Source organism: Setaria italica, chromosome II (genome assembly GCF_000263155.2).
Source record: "Setaria italica strain Yugu1 chromosome II, Setaria_italica_v2.0, whole genome shotgun sequence".
Taxonomy (NCBI): Eukaryota; Viridiplantae; Streptophyta; class Magnoliopsida; order Poales; family Poaceae; genus Setaria; species Setaria italica.
In genome coordinates, this window is record NC_028451.1 from 41,360,214 (window position 1) to 41,381,389 (window position 21,176).

Consider the following 21,176-nt stretch of genomic DNA (forward strand, 5'->3'; position numbering starts at 1 on the left):
TTCCCACGAGCCCGAGTTAAAACCCTAGCCCCCCGCAGCCCCGTGATCCCCTTTCCATTTCCCTCACACCGCCCGCTCGCTCGCCGGTGAAGAGCTGCAGCTGCGTCAGCGGCGGCGGCGGCGGCGGCTTTGTTAGCGTGCGCCTATCTCCGACCCGCCCCGCGCCGTCGTGGGATCTGAGGAGGTCGGGGGAACGCGAAGAGGGGAGGGGGCCTCCCGGCCCTACGGGGGGCGGGACTCGCGCGGCAGCCCCGCGCTCTCTGCCACGGCAGCGCGGACACCAGGTTGGTTCTTCTCTTCTTGCCTTTTTGTCTCGAGAGGACCGGGCAGGCGCTGTGGTTGGGTCGTTTGACCCTGGCTCCAGGGTTTCGAAGCTGCCATGGGGCTTGCTGTTGGGCGTCGGTGTAGTTCTGTAGATTGGGTTGGATAATTGGGTGATTGGCGTGGCCGTGACGTAATTGGGACTTGTTAGATTATGTTAAGGATTTGCGTTTATTGTGTAAGCTTGGTTGTGCCACATGCGGAACGGCGGAAATTGGGCTTCTAGGACTAGGCTTGGGTACTGAATGCTCGTGCCGTGGCCATGGAGTTATATGCTCGTAAATCACCGTGCTACTTTGATATCTAGTAAGTTCCTTGAGATGATTGAATTGTTGGTAGTCCCAAATGATAGAGATTGATATTTAGTAAGTTCCAAGAGGTGGAACATTTATATAAATCGTAGAGATTGATGTGCAGAACCTTTTGTTTTGTAACCATGGGTTACCTTCAATGCAAGCGTAGATTGCATGGTTTTCCTGTATGGGTGGTTGCACTTGTGGTGAGTTGAGGTAGTTGAAATGGAATATTGGACCAGGGTAATATATAAATGTTCCACCATGTGAAATGAAATATTTAAAGTAAATATTCACTGTAGTTAGTGGCAACATGCAATATTAACTCAAAAATTACCATAGGGAATTTAGATGTACATACACTCTAGCATATAGCGCTGAAAGAAGACATGCCAGAAAATGAAAAGGGATTGCTTGCTTTCATAATGCTACTTAATGTATAATGTGTGGTTAATGCATCTGAAAAGGGTGCATGGTGTATATTTTCTTTTTTTTCTTGAGGAAAAACAGCCATGAGACCATGAAGCATGATATATGTGCTGGCTTGGTCTTTTTTTACAATATACTGGGAAAACAGCCATAAACTTAATTTCAAGCCAGCAAAACTGGAAACATACACTACGTGTTTATCTTTTAGAAAAACAAAATTCTGCAATCTTTCCCCTTTTGGGGATAAGAAGATCTTGTTGGTTATCATTCTGTTCCAAAAATGGTTGTTTAACATTGTGCGTAGATTACTTCTAGATTGCTCGTGCAGAAAGCAGTCCCTGTTCCCATTTTGAGTAAATTCAATCTATACTTAGCACTTTAGCAGCTAGCAACTCGAGAGATAAAAATGAAATGGAGTAGCATTTCTAACTGTATATGAAGTACGATCATTGCTTAGAAGTATTGGATATCCTACATTGGCAAGCTGTTTCAATGAAATGCACAAGACAAAAAAAAACCTATCCCAAAATGTTCTGTATCATTTAACCAGTTATTGTATAGGTAGTTTTAGTTGTCGTCATGCAAACTTTTGAATAATTATACTGTCAGAAATTATGTAAAACAACTCCTGCTTAAAATAGACTGTAAGCAATTTGTGTTACTGTTCTGCTGTTGTTTCCTTTTTGGACTTACCACTTTATTTGGTGCATGGCATGTAACTTTCTCCTGTATCAATCTTCTGTTTTCAGCCCTACAGAGGATGTGTTGTGTGGCTATCTGAGAGGTATTGACAAGTCTGAAGTTACTGGTTAACCAGAAAGCAAGTATTCTCACAAAACACTTTGAGCTCACAAGAGTATAAAAAGAGGAGGGCAGTTTGTATAAGCAGTGAACCAGAACGTTCTAGTACAGATTCAGAGGTTGGAGAAATAACCTCCCAAAAATCTGAGGTGACATCACATTCCATATTTGAGCACCAATCATTCACCAAGAGCATGGCTGAAAGCATGAATGTTAGCAAGACAAGGCTGTGTGGAAAAATTCTGAAGAAGCTTATGGATCACAAAGGTGGTTGGCTTTTCCATAAACCAGTTGACCCTGTTCTTTACGGGATTCCTGATTACTTCGATGTTATCTGTAATCCAATGGACTTGGGTACTGTTAAGAAGAAACTCACAAACAAGCAATATGTTACAGCCAGTGAGTTTGCAGCAGATGTGAGACTTACATTCGCAAATGCGATGAAGTATAATCCTCCAGGAAATGATGTCCATGCAGTTGCCGAACAGTTAAATAGAATATTTGACTCGGAATGGCGATCAGTGATAAGAAAATGGAATGGCAGAAACCCAGTACAAGAGCAGAAACCAATGAAGGCAACGAAGCCTGAAGCTGCCATGAAATCGAAGTCTTTGATTCCTAGAGGGCTGGTCACATGCTCAAATTCACTGGCAAAGGAACCATCAATAAATGCAATATCCTCCAAAGTAGGATAATTATATACCTGTTCACTTGATGGTATTTCTTTTTTAATGACAATATCATTTTAATGTATTGCTATCTGCTGTCCACACAGGTAAAAATTAAATTTTTTGTCCGTGGCTGTGAGAATACCTCTCTCAAAGGTTTGACAAATCTTCTCTCAATTTTTGATTCTCATCATATAGTATAATCTACTAGAGGATTTTTAATGGTTTGCTTTTTTTTTGTGGGGGGATCCTTTCATGCAGCTGGTATCCAAGAGCACTCTATAGATAATTCACTGGATTGCACCAAGGTTTTTGGCTTGACTGCCCTTATTTCTATTTGGACTTGTACCTATCTTTGTCTGGATGTCTGATAGTGTCATCAGTAGCTGAATGATTGTCCATCTTTCCTCTTATACAATATCTTCTATCTTCAGGGGAATGATAAAATATCAAGAATACAATCAAATGAGAGCTGCGCTTTATCAAATGGTGTGTTGATGATTTCAACCAAAATTTATGAACCTATATACCATGTTATCAGTTATCTAACGAACTTCCTTGCGACCGTAGGAAATGAGTCACCGTCTTGCAATTCTACTTCACCTCTTGCTTCCTGTGAACAAGGTAGTTGTTATCATAGATTTGTCACACCTGCTTGTATATTAGTTTTGGATTCTTACGTTGTTGTTATAACGGCCTGAACTTGTGGCACTATTTTCTACGTATAATTGTTTGCTAATATAGTACATCTTGTGATGTAAATTCTAGGGGAGGAAAGTTATTTACACCTTGAACCTTTGTCACCAAGTAAAGCCCTTCGTATAGCAATGCTCAAGAGTCGTTTTGCTGGAACAATTGTGAAGGCACAACAAAATGCACTTCTGGATCATGTAATATTTCTGAATACATACTGGACATTGTACACTACAACTTTTCAGAAGATGTTTCTCTACGGCTCTTACTGGAGCTGTTTTGATTTTCTAGGGGAAGGAAGTAGACCTTGCAAAGTTGCAGTTAGAAAAGGAGAGACTGGAAAAAAGTCAGCTAGAAGGTATGCAATCTCCTGATGGTTGTATGTGCTTGATGTGTTCTTTTACCTCTACCAAGTTTGGTCAATTCAATTGTGCCTTAGTATTCATGAAGAGCTCTCACTAGTCCTGTTCCTTTTTTTTAATACAAAAATATACGTGAGTAGATTGTTGGTGAACTTGCTATTCCACTTAATATCCAAAATTTTGCATTACATCTCTTGCTACATAGAATTTCTGCATAAACAATGTTCCCACCATACTTTTTTGCTTGGATGGGTATTCCTCCTGGATTGTGAGTGAAATTGCAATTTTTATGCTAATTTGAGGTGATTAGATCTAATTCGCCCCTATCCAGACATGGCCCTAAGCGCCAGGCGTGCCCTATGTTTTAATATGGTCTCAAGCGTGTCACACAGTAGCATGATGCATGATATTTTGTCGTTGGTAGGGAGCTGATGGAGGGGCCTTTGAACAAGCCAGTCAATTCTAAGACTGGATTTTTTTTCTTCATTTTTTTCTGTGAGGATATTAGAGGCCAGTTTGTTGATCATTGAATCATTCTTGGAAACGATCTTAGTATTTGTGAAGTAGTTCAAAGAAGCTAGCTGAAGAAATGATCTTACAGCATTTTGAATTTTGGGGAAAAAAAATTCTGGAACAGTCTTGAGTTATGTATGGATAGTGGGGCGTTGACAACATATGATGAGCTGCAATAAAAGTTGTAGAGCATTGCATATCTAGACTGTAAGATGATGTTCTTAAATACTAATGGTTCCTCAACGTTAACCATTTTCATAAGGAAGAGAATTAATTTACCTCTTATTTCGAGTCAGCTGCCATGGTGAAATTGGTAGACACGCTGCTTGTAGAAAGCAGTGCTCTTGCGTCTCGGTTCGAGTCCGAGTGGCGGCATTCTCGAAAAAATATAAAATAGAGTAGACAATTCGACATGGTGGGGAACTTGCTTTAGGAAATAATGTTTTAGTAGCTTATATGCTTTGGGAGGGTTAGAATTTTGAAAATGCATTTGACCCATCTTTCTCTAGCTACTGGCAGCAATCAGCCTAATCAATGACTGGTTTGCAATTGAAGTTTCACAAATTATTCTAGCAATTTCTTGTCAATAACTGGCTATCAACAGGAACTGGTTAGAGATTTTTTACTCATGGCATGTTAGGAACTGTCTGAAATGGTGAGGTGATTTGGGGAGTTTTCATTGGCTTTTAACATTTTATCATTGGGTTAACTGCAAATTTGTTAGGATTTTTAATTGGCTTTTACTTGATCATGATTGACATAGTTAGTTGCTTACCAGTTAGTGAAGTTATGCATGTAGAACCTTCCACTTTTGAACTTTATCGGTATTCAGTTGTAAATACTAGGAGTTTATATTGTATTATGAGTGACAAAAATTCCTCCTAAATTGCGAGCAAAAAATTTGGAGTATCAGTCTGGGTTTAGGTTGTAATTTTGGGTGCTGTTTGTTGAGTATATTAGACAAGTGAATAATTTTTGAGGGCATTTATGCCTTTTATTGCCTGGTATATAGTTAAAAAACTTGACTAACCTTGGAGAAACTAGGTGGCATTGTCATTAAGAAAGTCACCTAAATTCCACACCTGTGGGGTGGGGGCGTACTCTTGCACCTTTCAGCAAATGAGCTAGGCTCAGTTCCTTTGGTGCATGTATACATCGGGCAATTGGACAGTAACCTGAACCCACATTAGAACTCTTATCAACCGCCCTGCCCCGAAAGCTGTTGCCACTCTACTGTCACCTCAAATCCTTCTCCGTCCTGCCTTATTGGCGTTGCCTAGATCTATTGCTCCCACCCATTCTTTCTCCAATGTTCTTTGTTGCTCGGTCACCATTGGTGATAGTAGCAGCACCTTGCTTCATTGGTGCTGCTGCTACACCTTAGATACAGCCAGTGATTGGAGGGTCCTTGGTCAGGTCTTTCTTCTCAGTCATAGGTGATTAGTTTCAATCAGTAAGTGGGTGTGTGTGTGGGTGTGTTTGGGTCTCTGTATGACTCCTTTCTCTACTATTAATACAATGATACGCAGTTCTCCTGCGTATTCGAGAAAAAAAAGATACAGCCAATGACCCTGTGATAGGCTGACAGCTGCCTCTAGAATCTATGTGCTTCTTTGGTTGGATAACCTGAATATTTTCATTCCCATCAATCAGTATCGCAGTACCTCTTGATCTCCATTGGAGACCAACCATTTCTACCATGTTCGGTTCTACTAGTTGCACTACCATTTCACTCCATTGACTAGTGTGAATTACATCAGCTTCATTTACATCGTCATTTGCAAAATTTACCAGTACCATTGTGAGCACCGTATTCAATCAGTGTTACATAGGTATGCTTGTCCAGAATTTTACGTATTGATGCGTATACACCAGACTCTTCTTGTCGAGTCTCAACTTTTCCATGGCTGGAGATGCAAGAATAGAGAATCAGATTTTGTTTTCCCATGAGGATGAAGAGAAAAGTGACTCGCATATTGGAAGATTGTGTAGAAAAGGGTGAGAGAAGGGTTAGAGGGGGGGAAGGGAACAGTGCAGTTTTTTCCTTGCTCTGTTGTATATACTCCCTCCGTTTCATTGTATAGCAAGCTATGTGCAGCAACCAATCAATGTGAAATGAGCGACCATGCCCCTATTAAATAACATAATACAACCACGACTGTTCTTTCAAAACATTTAATCGGGTGTATCTATTGGAAACATTGCAATAACTACACTCTGGATATCCTCAACCTCAATGGTCAAGCATGCTGCAGACAGTTTAACGGAGGGAGTACTTTGCTTATGTGCCGTGCTGTTGCTAGACTTTTCTTTGCTTTAGGACTATTGTTTGGAATCTTTTGTAGCTCTAGTTGAATCTGTGGTATGAAGATTCTATATCTATATTATTTTCATTGACCTAAAATTTGCAGACCTAATTTAAAAGTTAAAATATAAAATATATCTGAAGAGTCCTAGAATCCTATTTATTCAAGTTTGCCTAATCGGACCAAAACAGTACATTCAACGGGGTGATGCCCTTTACCTTTGTTGTGTCAGGTGCACCCCCAATTCGATGCCTTGTGGTATATCACCCACGCATCATGTGGGGCATTGCCTATATGGGTCGCATGTCATCAAGAGAGTTGCCACCTCTATGACTTACTCATGTGTCTTAGTTTGTGAAAAAAAATGTGTTGTGCTTCTAGCTTGCTTGGTAACCATCCTTGGTAGGTCGTTGGTGTAATATCTTGTCCCCAGACTTGCGATGCAGCTCATATATTTTGTTCATACTATTGGGCACAAATTATGATTGTCTTGTCATTTTTGACCCGGCTTTATACTTCTTGTCGATTAGTCGGTCTCATCTTTTCTTTCCTACCCCTTTTGTCCATTCCACTTCCGCCTTTTGGGGAGGCCCTATTGCTACCACAACCTCCAACTCTTGAGCCTCTTTTTCTGAAAAGTGGTCCTTCTATGCTCTTCGAACTTTGATTGAGATTCGTGGTTGTCGTTTCCATGGTTTTTGAGGCAGTAAGATGAGACCCGGCGACCCACCCCCTTCCAGATGCTTAGGCATTTAAAGCACGAGGCGAGCCGACACCATACACATTAACATATGATGAAGCAGCAGAAAACACCAAGCACAAATCACAGTCCTTAATGGAGGCACAGATAATTAAACTAACCAAAAGCAGTAAGCATAGGCATGAGGCAGACATTGCACTAAGCACATGCTATGTAACAATTGAGCAATGAGCACAAGTAAAACATAGTGGGAGGTGTAGGCACGTGATCCTACCCCCGCCTCTGTTGTTAAACGCTCCAGTTATTTTGCTGTACCACATTGCGCTGCGCTTTTTTCCCTTGCGGGCGCAATTCCCTTTCTGCGGGCTGCCAGTTCCTTCTCTTCTCACCTCGCTTTCTCCTCCCCTCAATTGGTGTTCTGCTGGCAAGGCCACGGTCTCGCACGAGGAGGAGGTGTGCATGCAGTTGCCTTTTTCGCTTGTGTTGCTTCGACACCTGGGCGGCGCCTTTCTGCGTGAGGCGATGACATGCAAGGAGGTCGCGGCGGATACGAGGCCACGATTGAAAAAATCGTTGAGCCTCCTAGGTAACGCCTTAAAAGGCATGGTTGTTTCCCTATAGTTTGAAACATCTTATTGTGATGCTACATACGTAGCACCTTGAACAATTGATTAGGACTTTTGTTGTTGTTGTGCTCTAGAGGGGAGGGTAGAAGGGATCTCGTTCTCATTCCGCTCCTGCAAATGTCTCCCATTATGTACAAGTAGGTGGACATGTTTTGATGACACTATTGGGCCTTTCAAGACCTGTTTGCATGTTTTTAGTGAGAGTATGACCATATCGTTGCCTTTTGCTCAATAGCAGTCTCTTTGCTGTTGCAACAAGAACCACTAAGGCCCACATGTCATCTTTTTATTCCCCTTTGCAATACTACTTGAGTATCATGCAACTTTACAATCAAACTAGAAAGGCTTGATCCTACGATTCTAGTCAATAAAACCTGCATTTCTATGATTTGTATATTTACGATTATGTGGTTGCGATCCTACTTAAGACTTTCGATTCAATATTCTTAGAATCAATGATTTTTACAAAGGTTGGAGAGTTGGCATTTATCGACATTAATGCATAGGCGTCACGGTTGTTACCATAAGCTATGTGGCGTGCCATATGCGATCACTTGTGCTGAGCTCCCTGGAACCAGCATGCGTTACTGCTAACCAAAGGAAGGAGAGAGAAGAAAGTGATGAAATGTGGGCCCTGATGACCAGTGCCATTGGACACACAATGGGCGGCATTGGAGAAACCGTCTCTAAAGCCGCTGTAGAAAACAGGTAGCATTGAAACGACTCGCATGTCCATCAATATTAGCATGACACTAGGATCCACCTAAATATCAAATGAGTAAGGTGGACTAGGAGATGGTTTCATTGATGGGCAGGCTATGTGGATGATGACATGGCATTGACTTCATGTGCGGTGCTTCTCTCTTCTTTTTCCTCTACCTTTCTTCATCCATTTCCCCTTCTTCTTCCTCTTCCAGCCCCACATATCATTTACCCCTCTAGTGATTCTTAGGTGGACATGAAGAATTTCTTTCGGTAATTGTGTCGCAGGCTGGGTGATGATGGTGGCCTGGGTATCTGTTCTAGAGGGTAGTGTTCCTAGAACATTAATATGGTGGTGCATCTTATAAGTGTCCTGAAGCTCCATAACCTCAAACACTGTGTAACTGCATTTGTGAAATTCGTAATTGGGACAGAAGATGGTGAAGTGCAATGAGCTGATGGGGGGGGGGGGGGGGGGGGGGGGGAGGTTAGGGATATAGCCTAAACATTTGCTTTGACAACTAGCACAATCGATAATTGATGGAGGTAGCAAGGAACAATTGCCTTTTTCATACGTTAATGCTTCGCTCCGGCCGTCCGATGTGTGGTGAGAATATTGGACGCGGGTCCACACGGAAAAACATGTGCTGCCTCTCCACCACATGTTTGGTCCTTCACCCATTGATTCATATCCTTTCATTCCTTCCACAAGAGGGAGCTGCTCCTTTTGCTCATCCACCTCGCACACGCGAACGCGATAGGTGCTGGTGAAACTGCCGTGGCCGCGCACCATGGTTCCCAGAGCAGTGCGCCGTCTTGCTCAGCCATTTTGAGCATTGAGCACTCCCACCGCCTTGGTTCATGCTCACCGATGGCCATGGAAGGAGCACAGGAGAAGCCTGTTCCTAGATAGGTGAAGAAAGTTCTCCTCGATGGTCAAGTTGCATTAGGTACCCCATGATTTTGCAGTAGGGATTTTTGGATGTTGCAAGTGCTATAGATGTGTGCCAGTGAAGACAGTTCTTGACGGTCATGTTGCATTAGATACCCCATGGTGTTGTAGTAGAGGTTTTTGGATGTTGCAAGTGCGCTATAGATGTGTGCGAGTGTTGCGAATGAATGCATCTTGCGATGTTGCATGATTGATTTTTTAGATGTATAGATGTTGCAACAGTTGGCTTTTGGTGTTTTATCTATTGATTTTTCATTTTGCCATGTTTGTTTTTAGTGTTTCACCATATAGTCTTGCAAAAGCCAACTGTTGCAACATCTATACATATGGTGATTTGCTTGGAAATGTTGCATGAAACATGTTTTAATTTTGCTGTGGGAATTTTTCCCCATTGAATATGTGTTTACATTGAGCTATTTTTCGCATATTTTTCAATGTTGCAATCACAGATTTTTAATGTTGCAAATGTTTTGTTTTGGTGTTGCAACAGAGCGTCCGATAGGAAAATTCCCATCGGTGCCATTTTTCATATCTCTCCATCCTGCCCACTTCCTGTTCATGCCAATAGTCTTGCACCTGCATCATATTTCTACTTAACTATACACTGGACGCTGCAAACTTCACTAAAGAAAAGAACTCCAACAACGCCAAACTTTCAAATTGATTTTAAAAAAACTTTCAATTTGGGACATAACTCATGCACGACTCAGCTTTTACCCAATATTACGAGACATCACTCATGATATTAGCCGACCTTATTTTGATATGGATTCTTCTTACGACATGAATTTGCGTGTAGATCAGCATGTTTTTACCCTTCTGTATGCCTTCAGAACTCTGAGCTCGAGTAAGTTGACATCTTCCTGAAGTCCAGGATAGAGCAAAACATAGCTTATGTCTCTCTAAACTCTGTTGCCATTCTACATTTCTACTCTCTAAACATACCGTGTAATAGATGCATTTCTTTCTTTCTCGCTCCTGTTCGTGTTTATTTATTTCACTATTTGCCTATCAGCCTTATGTTATGCTAGCTACTTTTGCCCGTCCTGTGAATGTTGACCTGCATGGCTTCATTTTTCAAATTTCTTCCATGTGACAGAGAAAGCAAGAATCGAGGCACAGGTAAAGGCTGCTGAAGCTGCTGCACAACTAAAGCTAGAGGAAGAAATGAGGATGAAGCGCGAGAAGGAAAGAAAGGCTGCACGACTGGCACTGCACATGGTACTTTCTGCTTGCCATTTCCTTACCAGAATAATTCTATGCTTGATCCGGCACTATGGTTATTCAAGCTGTTCTCTTTGGCCTGTAGATGAAGAAGACCGTTGATATTGACAATAGTGACTTTCTGAAGGACCTGGAGAACTTGTGCCAAAAGTGGCAGTTGAATCCTCCAAGCAAATTGATCGTAGATTTTGTCCATGGGATTGAGTTGCCACAGGGCTTAGGGAGCCCACTGGAGGCACTTGGCCTGTTCATAAAGAAAGATCTTGAGGAAGAGGTTGAACAAGAACTGGAGGACAGTTTGTCAACCTCCCTGAATGCCGATGTCGAGGAAGGAGAGATCAGCTGCTGTCAATAGCATACCTTTATCCAGACTGTTAACCTGGGATTGTAAGATTATGTGTGTGCTATGTAATCTATTCCGCCTCCATGCAACATCATAAGCGGAGCAAAATTGGTGTCAGTTCATGTGGTCTGATGTGTCATCTAACCTAGTTGCCCCAGAATGTCTCTGTCGGGAGTAGAATAATTTGGGCATCGCCATCAGTTTTGTGGTTGTCATGTGCCACTGTATGTTTTAGGTGGTCATAGGCTATTCACAGGAAGCTCTTGATTGGACTTTCTAAAAAAAGAAAAAAAATAGAGAGATATCAGTGTATATTGTAGTTATATGGTGTTACCTGTTAAGCCGGATGTTTGACATTCGTATTGCTCTTTTCCCCCGTTCTGCGCCCATTATGAATCTGAAGTTGCCCAGAGGTGCCGTTTATGAATTAGTGATGTGCTGGCTTGCAGCAAGACAAATAGGAAATAGTATTTGCAGAATAAAAAGAGAGTTTTTCTGTGGTTAAGCAAGTATATTTTTATGTCCTAAATTTGTGACATCAAATTCACTGAAGTTGGTTACTCAAAAAAAATCACTAAAGTTTCATATATAATTATATATCTTTAGAATTATAATATTAGTTCTGTAAACATTAATCAATATATTTATTAGCATCCATGCGGGTGTCGTCGCAAAAAAAAAACATTCGAGTGAATCGTAAACTTGCACTTTGCAAAGAGATTACTAGGATTGTTTTTGGTATTATGATACCAGAAAGCAAGCATCCAATGTAGCTTAGTGGTGAGAATTCCATGTGGCCGTGGAGACCTGGGCACGGATCCCAGCAGCCATAGTTAGGTTTTTTTTTTCTTTGTTGTAAAGCATTTTGACAGATTACATGTTTATGATGTCGTGGGCTCGAATCGCGGCAGTCAGTGTACAGACATCGACAAAAGGAACTTTTGAAGCACCTGCACCCTGGATTTAACAAAATACGGAGATCAAATATACGACGTCCATTAACAGTTCTCTGCTAAAACCAGTTGATGCAAAATCTGGTCCGATGCACCCCTTTTTTTTCTTTTGTTTTTTCACTTCTCGATGCTGTAGCTGTTACATTCACGATCATGTGTGTTCTTGTGTTTTGCATGCGGCATAGTACAGGCTACATTACCTCATGAATTAGCAAGGCTATTGTACAGGTGATTTCAGCCTAGCAACGCAGTACACTGCTAAAGTTTAGTACTCCCTCCGTTCTTTTTTATTTGACGTTGCTTAGCTCAAATTTGAGCTAACCAGCGTCATGTAAATCAGAACAGAGGGAGTAGTTTACTCGAGGTTTTATCTACAAACCCATTTTTCTGGGCCTCAGATATGTCGCGCCCTTCTTCAGACCAGGCATAGCAACCTGCTGCTGCTGCTTAGCTCTCTTCTCCCGCTCCTTCTCCTTCTCGATTCGCGCCGCCTCGGCTTGCTCCTGCCTCAGCTTCTCCATCTCTTCCTCCATTGCCGTCTTCTCTTCCTTCTGCCTCTTCTTGTGGTCCAGAAGGGAAGTGTCTGTCTCCTTCACTGAGAAAAACATGGGACCCATCTCCGCTAGCCATTGCGGGTCAACCGCGGTAACGCACTGCATGTACTCCTTGGTGGTCAGGACAAGCTCGTGGTAGACGACGTAGTCTGGAGTGTAGCCGAGGCCGTAGAGTGCACTGCTGGGGTGCAGATGGCAAGGCATCCCGTTCCGGCAGTTGACATACTCCCCGACACCCTTCAATCGGGCAGAGTTGTGGAAGTAAGCAGAGCAGATAGCTTTCCTCACCACGTCCCATTCCATATGGCATGATGTAAGGGGGATCTTCAGGGTTTTCAGTATGTCCAGCAGCTGAGATCTCACTTCCCGAGCCTTACGGAGACCCTTGACATGGAGGAAGTGATCATTGCACCAGTCTCCTCGGTATTGGTTAGACTTCCACTGAAGATACACGTTCAGGAGTGTCAGGTGGTCGGACTCAGGGACAAAGAACTTCTCCCGTGCTGCATCACTCTCCTCTGCTCGATCTTTGGGCCGGAAAAAAACCGAGGGTACCGATAGCATGGAAACAATGGTCAGCACCTCATCAAGGCACCCTAGCTGCTCTCCCATGAGAAGCATCTTTGCTAGAGTCGGGTCCAATGGGAACTCCACCATCTTCCAGCCAATTTCTGTAAGGCCACCAACATTGTTCAAGGCTCCTAATACCCAGAGTTGATACATGGAGTTGAGGATATTCTCCTGGGGAGGAGGGTCCATGAAATCAAAATCAAGCAAGTTTTCAACTCTCAGAGATTTCAGTAAAAGCACCACATTCCCCAGGTTGGTCCTTTGGATCTCTGGCACAGGGTTAGGGAGCATCTCATTCTGGTAGGCTGATTCTGTGAACAGCCTATAGCAGGTGCCAGGGCCAGTTCTTCCTGCTCGACCCGCACGCTGGTCAGCAGCTGCCCGACTGACAGGGAAAACCTGGAGGGCATCCATACCCATCCGTGGGTTGTACACCTTCATCTTCCCATATCCAGTATCGATGACGTAGAAGATACCATCCACTGTCAATGAGGTCTCAGCAATATTGGTAGCAACTATACATTTGCGAGCACCCTCTTCAGCCTTCTGAAAGATCTTGGCTTGCAAGTCAGCTGGCAACTGCGAGTAGATCGGCAGAATCTCCAGCTTAGGCACAGTCTTGGTGGACGATGATATCAGCTGCTCCATGCGTTCAGCAAGAGCATAGCAGGTAGCCTCGATTTCCTCCTGCCCAGTCATGAAAATGAGAATATCACCAGGGCCACTGGTGATGTGGATAGTCATTGCCTGCTTCACTGCCCCTTCCACATAGTCCTCGCATGGCGTTTTGCTGAACATAATGTTAACTGGGAACGTCCGGCCTGGGATATGGAATACCGGCACGCTGCAAAGAAAGGAGAGAGTTAGCAAGCTTGCACAGGTAAGCATGGCAAAGATTTTACTTGGAATAAAGATACCTATCAGGTTATCTTACCCTCCAAAGAACTTGGAGAACTTGTCTGCATTTAGGGTTGCAGATGTGACGATTAGTTTAAAATCCCGTCTGCGTGCAACAACCTTCTTCAATATACCAAATAAAACATCAGTGTTGAGTGACCTCTCATGTGCTTCATCCATGACGATAACACTACAAAAGAAAGGCGAGGGGGGAAAAAAGCTTTAGTATGGCAAGTCATATTAAGACTATCTGACATCTCATGCTCTATCAAATACTGAGAAAGGAAGGGAGAAGTTAGCAACATACCGATACTTGTCAAGGTCAGCATCTTTCAAGGTTTCACGGAGCAGCACTCCATCTGTCATATACTGCAAATGGGCGAACAAATTAACTTTGTTATTTGTCAGGAAGGTAGGAAAGCCGTACTAAGCAACTAAAACTTGACCAAAGTTGAAGTAATTTAATTTACAATGTAAATCTGGCCCAAGTTTCAGCCAAGTGGTCAGATGTGATGACAAAGCCAGCAATTAATTTTGCTATTTGTCAGGAAGGCAGAAAAAAACATACTAAGCAACTAAAACTTGACCAAAGTTAGTGTGACTTAATTTACAATGTAAATCAGGCCCAAGTTTCAGCCAAGTGGTCAGATGTGATCACAAATGATAGTGCTTTGCCTATAAGACCTATAATTAGCCCTCCTACAAGGCTATATTCGAGCAGAAACACATGCAGTACCTAAAGTCCTAAACACGTAATAACAATAAAGAACACTAAACCCTGAGATAGAAGGACAAAGGTCTAAATGTGCTTGAACTTCAGCCTATAAACAAAGAAAGTCACTAGCAGTTTACCTTTATTATAGTGTTTGGACCAGTGACATCCTCAAATCGTATGGCGTATCCAACTTTATCTCCCAGCTCAGTCTCCATTTCCTCACTGACTCGCTTAGCAACACTCATGGCAGCCACACGCCTTGGTTGGGTACAACCAACAACTCCTGTGGTAGTATATCCATCCTCATGCAGATACTGAGTTAGTTGAGTAGTCTTCCCAGAACCAGTTTCACCAACAACCACAACTACTTGATTTTCACGCACAACCTGCCCAATAACATGAATAAGACTAGGTTATTAACAAACTGGGCTACTACATTTCAAAGAAACTAAATATAAAAATTGAAGTATTCGCCTCAAGCATGGCATATGCACAAGGAATCCAAAAGGATGTTTAATATAAAATTATCAGAGTTGTCATTTCTCCTTATGCATTGGTGTTTCCTCATTCACCAAAGGCATGGCTCAAAATTTCAATCCTTTTGGATGTTGAACCTTTACAGTATACAGAACATATGGTACAGATTTCAGATGCACTAAATTCCATGAAGTAGACGAAAGTAAGATGGAAATCACAACACAACTAAAAAGCTCGTGATAAATTTACAAACCCAAGCACAAACCTGTAGCAGATCATCCCGGACAGTAAATATGGGAAGATACTGTCTTTGTTGAGCAAGAGATTTTGATTTGGCAAAATCACTGACAGCTTCTACTTTTTCCTTCATATGTTGAGAAAACTTTGCTTCTTCTTTAAAATTAATCTCTCCTTGGTCACCAACAACAGCAGTATCTGCATCAACCTGAATTTTAAAAGGTGGGTAAGATAAAGGATATGGAACTGTATTTTCAGAACACATATACAATGTGGAAATAAGCTACCTGTTCAGCCGTTTTCTCAACACCCAAGATGTTCCCAAGCTTAGATCCAGCAAGCTCCCAAAATCGTTGCCTTGATTTATTCATGCTCTGCTTTTCACGGATTTCCCTAACCAGAGTAGAACCTTTGCGTGAAATAATAGCCATATCGGATGTAGGATCCTTCAGCGGCATTACGGGTTCTGCTTGTTTTGTAAATACAACTCGTCCATCCAGGAACGGAGGCTTTGTGTCTGCCAAAAATTAAGTCGTTAGCTTCTCAACTTCAACTGCATCAGGATACTGTAAATAGGCAGGAAGCCTTGTCCACAAGTAAAAGAATAATATGTTAACACACATGTTACTTTATCTTTCTTTCTTATGTAGTACAGATAATGGCATGAGGGCCCCAGATTACGATAGTATTAACTTTCCGGTTGACATAAAATTGGAAAATGTGTTTACATTCATGTTGGAAAATGTGTTTACATTCATGTTGGAAAATGTGTTTCCAACATGCTTAATGTTTTTCACAGGAATTGTTTACATTCATGAAATCTTCCATGTAACCAAGGGATGATTTCTAACATAGTAACATGTGTGGTGTGATTAAGAAGCTTACTGAATCACAAATCTCAAACAACTAGAAGGAAGCCTTGATAGGCAAATAACATACCATGCACAAGAAGTATTACTTTCCGCTCGTCCTCATCATCAAATTCAGTCTGGACTTCTGTTCCTTTAACAGCTCCAGATCTCAACAATTGTCTATCCTCCCACTGAGCATTATCAGCAGTCATCTGTGACATCTTTTTGCTTTGAGCAAGGGTCATCAGACTACCATCTCTGCGAGTCTGCAACAAAGAGAAATAGCTGTCAAAAACAGAGTACAAGTGCATAGCACATACCGTAAAAGTTAAGGCAACAAAACTACAATCTTTACTGGAACAATTGAAATATTGGGAAAAAAATCTTGGATTAGCGTTCAATTTCTGCACGCACAGTTTGGCTACACTGAAAGTAGTTATATCAAATTATGACCCATACAATAAGATGAATATAATTTCCAGTGATGGTGCACCTCATATGCTATCAATCTCATCAGGATCATGAATTCAGTAGGGGTAAAACCCAATATGTTGCTAGAAGATAGGAAGTCGAAGAATAAGACCAAGGAAAACAAAGCATGTGTCTAGGATGATTGTATTGTTATTGCTACTATCAGTTTTTGCTGGCATTTCGCTAGTAGAATATCAGGTGGCTACATGAAATGTGAAGCCAAAGTACAGGGCAATTTCAGTAGGCCCAACTCTAGCTAGAAGCACGGCATCTGTTCTCTTTATCTATTTACCATCAATGTTCACATCTTCACAGTTCTATAGTGATAAGCCCGACTCATAAAGATTAAAGGGCCAGAACTATGAGGGTTACGATGAAGACTTGGGAGTACCATATAGGTAAACAAAAAAGGAACTTACCAGCTTCTTCGGCATCTCTGCTTCCTTCTTTTTGTATGAACTGTCATCATGATACATAGCATTATCACCATCAAACATGGTGGTGTGTTCTTCACAGTCATACCTGAAGAATTTGCAAAGGTTAGAGGAGTGGTTAATTATATTTGGTATTCTATGACCACTAGAACAGTGAAGAAAGCACGCTAAGGTACAATAAATTGGGATTGTGTGCTAAATACAAATAGAAAATGTTCACAATTGATTTCAATATGTAAACTAATAATTATATAAAAAGTATACTTTGCCACTAGCAGTTTGGAAGCAAACATTGCAACATGCAGAAACGGAAAGCTTTTGCTTATATGCTTTTGTGCCAACAAAGATCATACAGCACCTGTAACATTGACCTTCTGTAAAAAAAACTAAGCAATGTTTATAAGGAAAATTACCATGCACGATCAGCATTATAATCCATCTCTTGCATCATTTCCTCGGTTAGCTCATGGTTCCTATCAGGATTTGAGGGGCTTCTATCAGCATCGATGACCTGGGATAACAAGGTAGCAGTTATAGACTTGTAGCTTATGATAATGTTGAGGAAATAAAAGGAGAATGTTGCAAGAGTCTAAAAGGCAAACTAAAGAAACATGGAATTCAAAGATCATCAACTCACCAGGTTGCTATCAGTATGTTGATTGACTATACATAATAAAAATTCACGAAGTTGATTGACTAAATGACTATACATAAAACAAAGATTGATTCCTAATATGAGAATTAAGAAATCCTAACCATAGATTACCATAAAGCTGTTTATATAGTAATTAACCACATACTCAATGACAATCCTAGATCATGACTGCATTGTTCAATTAAATTTAAGTATGAATCAACCTAAAGAAAGAGGACCAGCATAAAACAGGCACTGAGGTGTGCATGTTCAGCCAAACAAAATAAATAAATTGCATAGACCCTCGCGTTACAGACTCTACACTAGAAGTAGCCACTGACCCTTGTCAAAAACACTATAAAAATGGATGGCTGTATGGCTGGACAAAAGCATATACTTGATTAAATTATGCGGTAGAAAATAGAATTCAAATTCACATGTGATAGCATGAAGTGAAAGTATGTTGTATAAAATCAAATTATAGCTTACAGTAGAACCATTTGTTGATGAAAAGGTGAGCTGGTGCGATCTTCCACCGGAACCTGAATAAGAAGACCCTTTTGAGGAACCAGAAGCACGTATCGGGGCAGGTGAAGGGGATACATTATCCCACGGGGATGCTGGACATTCACAACAATACGATATGATTAGTTTAGTGATTCATTCAGGTTACTGCAACAACAACAACAACATAGCCTTTCAGTCCCAAGCAAGTTGGGGTAGGCTCATTCAGGTTACTGCGATGTAAAGAATATATTGAGTGTGTTCAGAAGTGCTTGTCTGCACAGCTCAAAAAAGAAATATGCACAGCCAGAGAGTGCTTATCTGCAGCAGCTGCAGCTGCAGCTGCAGCAAGCACTTCCGAGCAGGCTCATTTAATAATTAGAAACAAAGCAGTCTTGAAGATATTCTAGCTGAGCTCAATTTACCTGCCGAACGTGGTGTATTCCCTCCTAACCAAGGAGACACCAAGCGTGCATCTGGGGATGCAGCAGCAAGCATAGGAGATCGTGTTGGATGCTGCCTTCGGGAGCCAGGTCGATCGTCACGGTAATCTCGACGAGGTGTATCTTCCCATTCCCAGCGTCCATCATCCCAATCAGATCTTGCTAACATTTGCAACGACAACCATACTCATATGAGTGAAGTGTCAAGCCAGTGAGTTAGTTAAAAAAGAATGCGAAGCCAGAAAGTTACCAGGTGTTCTTGAACTTCTCGAGCCATGCCCATGTCGACTTCTCTTGTTAGCGTAATCAATGGACGTAGATCTCTCACGCTCATCACGCCTAGTATGGGATTCCCTATCATCATGGTATCTTCGCCTTCCACTGCTGCTATAGCCAATGGATGCAGATCTCTCACGGTCACCACGATTATCACGGGATCCTCTATCATCATAGTAGTCATAACTACGAGGAGTGTCATGAGCACGTGAACCTTGAGAGCTTCTAGAGATGTGGGCCTGTAAAGCAACACACATAGAAATTTTGACTTGTTAATAAGGCCCAGATAAAACTAATAAAATTATTGATGTAATTTCCAAACAAACAGGCAGAAATGTATTTTCCATGTGATACTGACCTCTTGACGGCGGGCCTCATCCCGACGGCTGGGTGTTGGGATCCTTTCATCCTCATCAGCAACTGTTGGTTCCAAAAACGAAGAGAAAGATTTAGTTACAGCTTACAGATGAGTGCAAATGAATTACCATAAAAACATAGCACTAGAAGGGTCTATATATCAGCTAAAGGAAGCATTATACATTAGGTTACTCTTTCCTGATACGACTTCAGTAGACAGCCTTGAAAGGGATTCACCCGAAACACCCACATCCTCCCATCTCCAGCGGTGTTCCCACCACCAGATTTGCCACCGCCACACCACTCCTCCCTCACTAACCACTCGGTTTTACCATTCCCCTTCAGTCAGCACCGCTGACTCTGGCACCTCGCCACACCACAGCACTGCAGCACACTGCCGGTGCAGCTGCCGCCTTGAGCCTTCCTCTAAGCTCCACAGGCCACAGCCACCAGAACCTCAAACCTGAAAACCACCCTCCACTAACGACTAACCTCACGGATGGTGATCAACTAAAAGTTTGGACATTTTTGGTCGCCACGCTATAGGAGTTGTGATTAGATTAATACAGCTCAAGTATTTCATTCAAGAACAAGACGCACCATTCGAAGATGTTTTATCATCAGAACCACTTCCTCGATAGCGTCGTGATGAATTACTGCGACCTGCTGTGGACAGGCTCGTCGTATCGTTCTCGCCAGGTGCTGGCTTCTCATCTTCATCAACGGAATCAGCCGCAACAGCTACCTTGGGAGGGGGTGGCTTAAACACATTGCTGCCTTCCGATCCCCGCTTCCTGCGGGCGAGGTCGTCAAGACCTGCCAGAGCACAGACCTAGAGTTAGTTCACTGAAACTCTACAGCAACGACAGGACTGCAATCACTAATCAGTTCACAAGCCTGCACATTATTAATCAGGCCAAAGCAAACTACCAAGCAAAATGGGTCATACTGCACCTAAGCATTCAGTAAACGGACACCACACACTGCACAAGCACCAGATTCATACCTAGGACGGACTTCCCTGTCTGCGGCCGGTACATGACCTTACTCGGCAGAATCAGCCCCTGCGCCGTGTTGTCCTCTGGGCCCAGGGTGGTCATCGTCGCGTCCAGGTCGACCTCCCCGTTCCCGTTCCCGTTCCCCTGCACGACGAAAACGAAGCAAACACGGAAGCCGTCTCAAACGTAAGCGCAAGCACGCAAACGGCCTCGAAGCGCACACGCACTAACTCAGTTTAGCGTCCGTTACCTCCATGGTGATGGTCGCCGGGGACGACTCGGAAGTCGGGGACCAGCACTGAGTCGCCTCGGATCGGCAGCTCGGGGAGGTAGGAGGCGACCCCCTGCTGCTGCAGCGGCGACGGCGGCTAGGGCTTGGCCGCGATGCGGCGGCGCGCGAGCGGCATGCGGGGAGAGCGCGGGCGACGGTGGCGGCGAGAGAGGCCGGGGGAGGCGGCGAAGGTCGCTCGAATTTGGGTCCCCGAATCTGAAGGGGAGTGGGGATTGGGAAATTTTTGTGGATAGGCGGGGTCAGTGTGCAAATTGTCAAAGCCAAGTAAAGCCGTAAGGTCGGTTCGGTTAGTCATGTCGGTATTTTTTTCGAAATTATCATGTCGGTATTCGGTAGGGAGGTAGGGACGGATTTGAATTTGAAATCAATTTGAGAAACAATCAGAAATTTGTATACTCAGGCTTTTGGAACCAAGAATATGTGGTCTGTTCGTTTCAACTTATAAGTCGGCTGAAAAGCTGAAACAGCTGATTTGTTATGAGAGGAAAACACTGTTTGGTGGCTGATAAGCCGGCTGAATAAGCTGAAGCGAACAAGCCATGGTTCTCAATCGTGCAAGAATCGATAAAAAAAAACTCTG

At 42.6% G+C, this 21,176-nt stretch overlaps 2 protein-coding genes across 2 annotated transcripts; one reads left to right on the forward strand and one right to left on the reverse strand.

Moving 5' to 3' along the window:
- The first annotated feature begins 36 nt into the window (after window positions 1-36).
- On the forward strand, window positions 37-11,310 carry LOC101770778 (transcription factor GTE9). The gene is made up of 10 exons (XM_004957751.4): window positions 37-284; window positions 1,793-2,530; window positions 2,620-2,668; window positions 2,774-2,820; window positions 2,947-3,001; window positions 3,083-3,136; window positions 3,281-3,402; window positions 3,497-3,563; window positions 10,466-10,587; window positions 10,676-11,310. Exons 2-10 carry the CDS (start codon window positions 2,039-2,041, stop codon window positions 10,943-10,945), a joined length of 1,278 nt encoding a protein of 425 aa, XP_004957808.1. The 5' UTR covers window positions 37-284; window positions 1,793-2,038; the 3' UTR covers window positions 10,946-11,310.
- Window positions 11,311-11,909: 599 nt separating this feature from the next.
- LOC101771162 (pre-mRNA-splicing factor ATP-dependent RNA helicase DEAH7) lies at window positions 11,910-20,822 on the reverse strand. Its single transcript, XM_004957753.3, has 16 exons — window positions 20,555-20,822; window positions 20,313-20,448; window positions 19,907-20,122; window positions 19,308-19,369; window positions 18,924-19,188; window positions 18,656-18,835; window positions 18,216-18,346; window positions 17,506-17,603; window positions 17,078-17,180; window positions 16,276-16,453; window positions 15,624-15,853; window positions 15,365-15,544; window positions 14,760-15,008; window positions 14,215-14,276; window positions 13,945-14,097; window positions 11,910-13,854 (listed from the first exon to the last, which is right to left on the reverse strand). The coding sequence occupies exons 1-16, from the start codon at window positions 20,558-20,560 to the stop codon at window positions 12,258-12,260; spliced, it is 3,846 nt and encodes a 1,281-aa protein (XP_004957810.2). The 5' UTR covers window positions 20,561-20,822; the 3' UTR covers window positions 11,910-12,257.
- Between the last annotated feature and the right edge of the window lie 354 nt (window positions 20,823-21,176).

What these genes read in the sequence shown, in the direction of transcription:
- LOC101771162 (XM_004957753.3), bottom strand. An exon ending in TATAATGCTGATCGTGCATG is followed by an intron (nt 17,181 to 17,505) that starts GTAATTTTCCTT and finishes CAAATTCTTCAG; the next exon opens with GTATGACTGTGAAGAACACA. An exon ending in GTCCAAACACTATAATAAAG is followed by an intron (nt 14,277 to 14,759) that starts GTAAACTGCTAG and finishes GCCCATTTGCAG; the next exon opens with TATATGACAGATGGAGTGCT.
- LOC101770778 (XM_004957751.4), top strand. Translation starts at nt 2,039, where the DNA reads ATGGCTGAAAGCATGAATGTTAGCAAGACAAGGCTGTGTGGAAAAATT. An exon ending in TCTTGCTTCCTGTGAACAAG is followed by an intron (nt 3,137 to 3,280) that starts GTAGTTGTTATC and finishes TGTAAATTCTAG; the next exon opens with GGGAGGAAAGTTATTTACAC. An exon ending in GGAAAAAAGTCAGCTAGAAG is followed by an intron (nt 3,564 to 10,465) that starts GTATGCAATCTC and finishes TCCATGTGACAG; the next exon opens with AGAAAGCAAGAATCGAGGCA.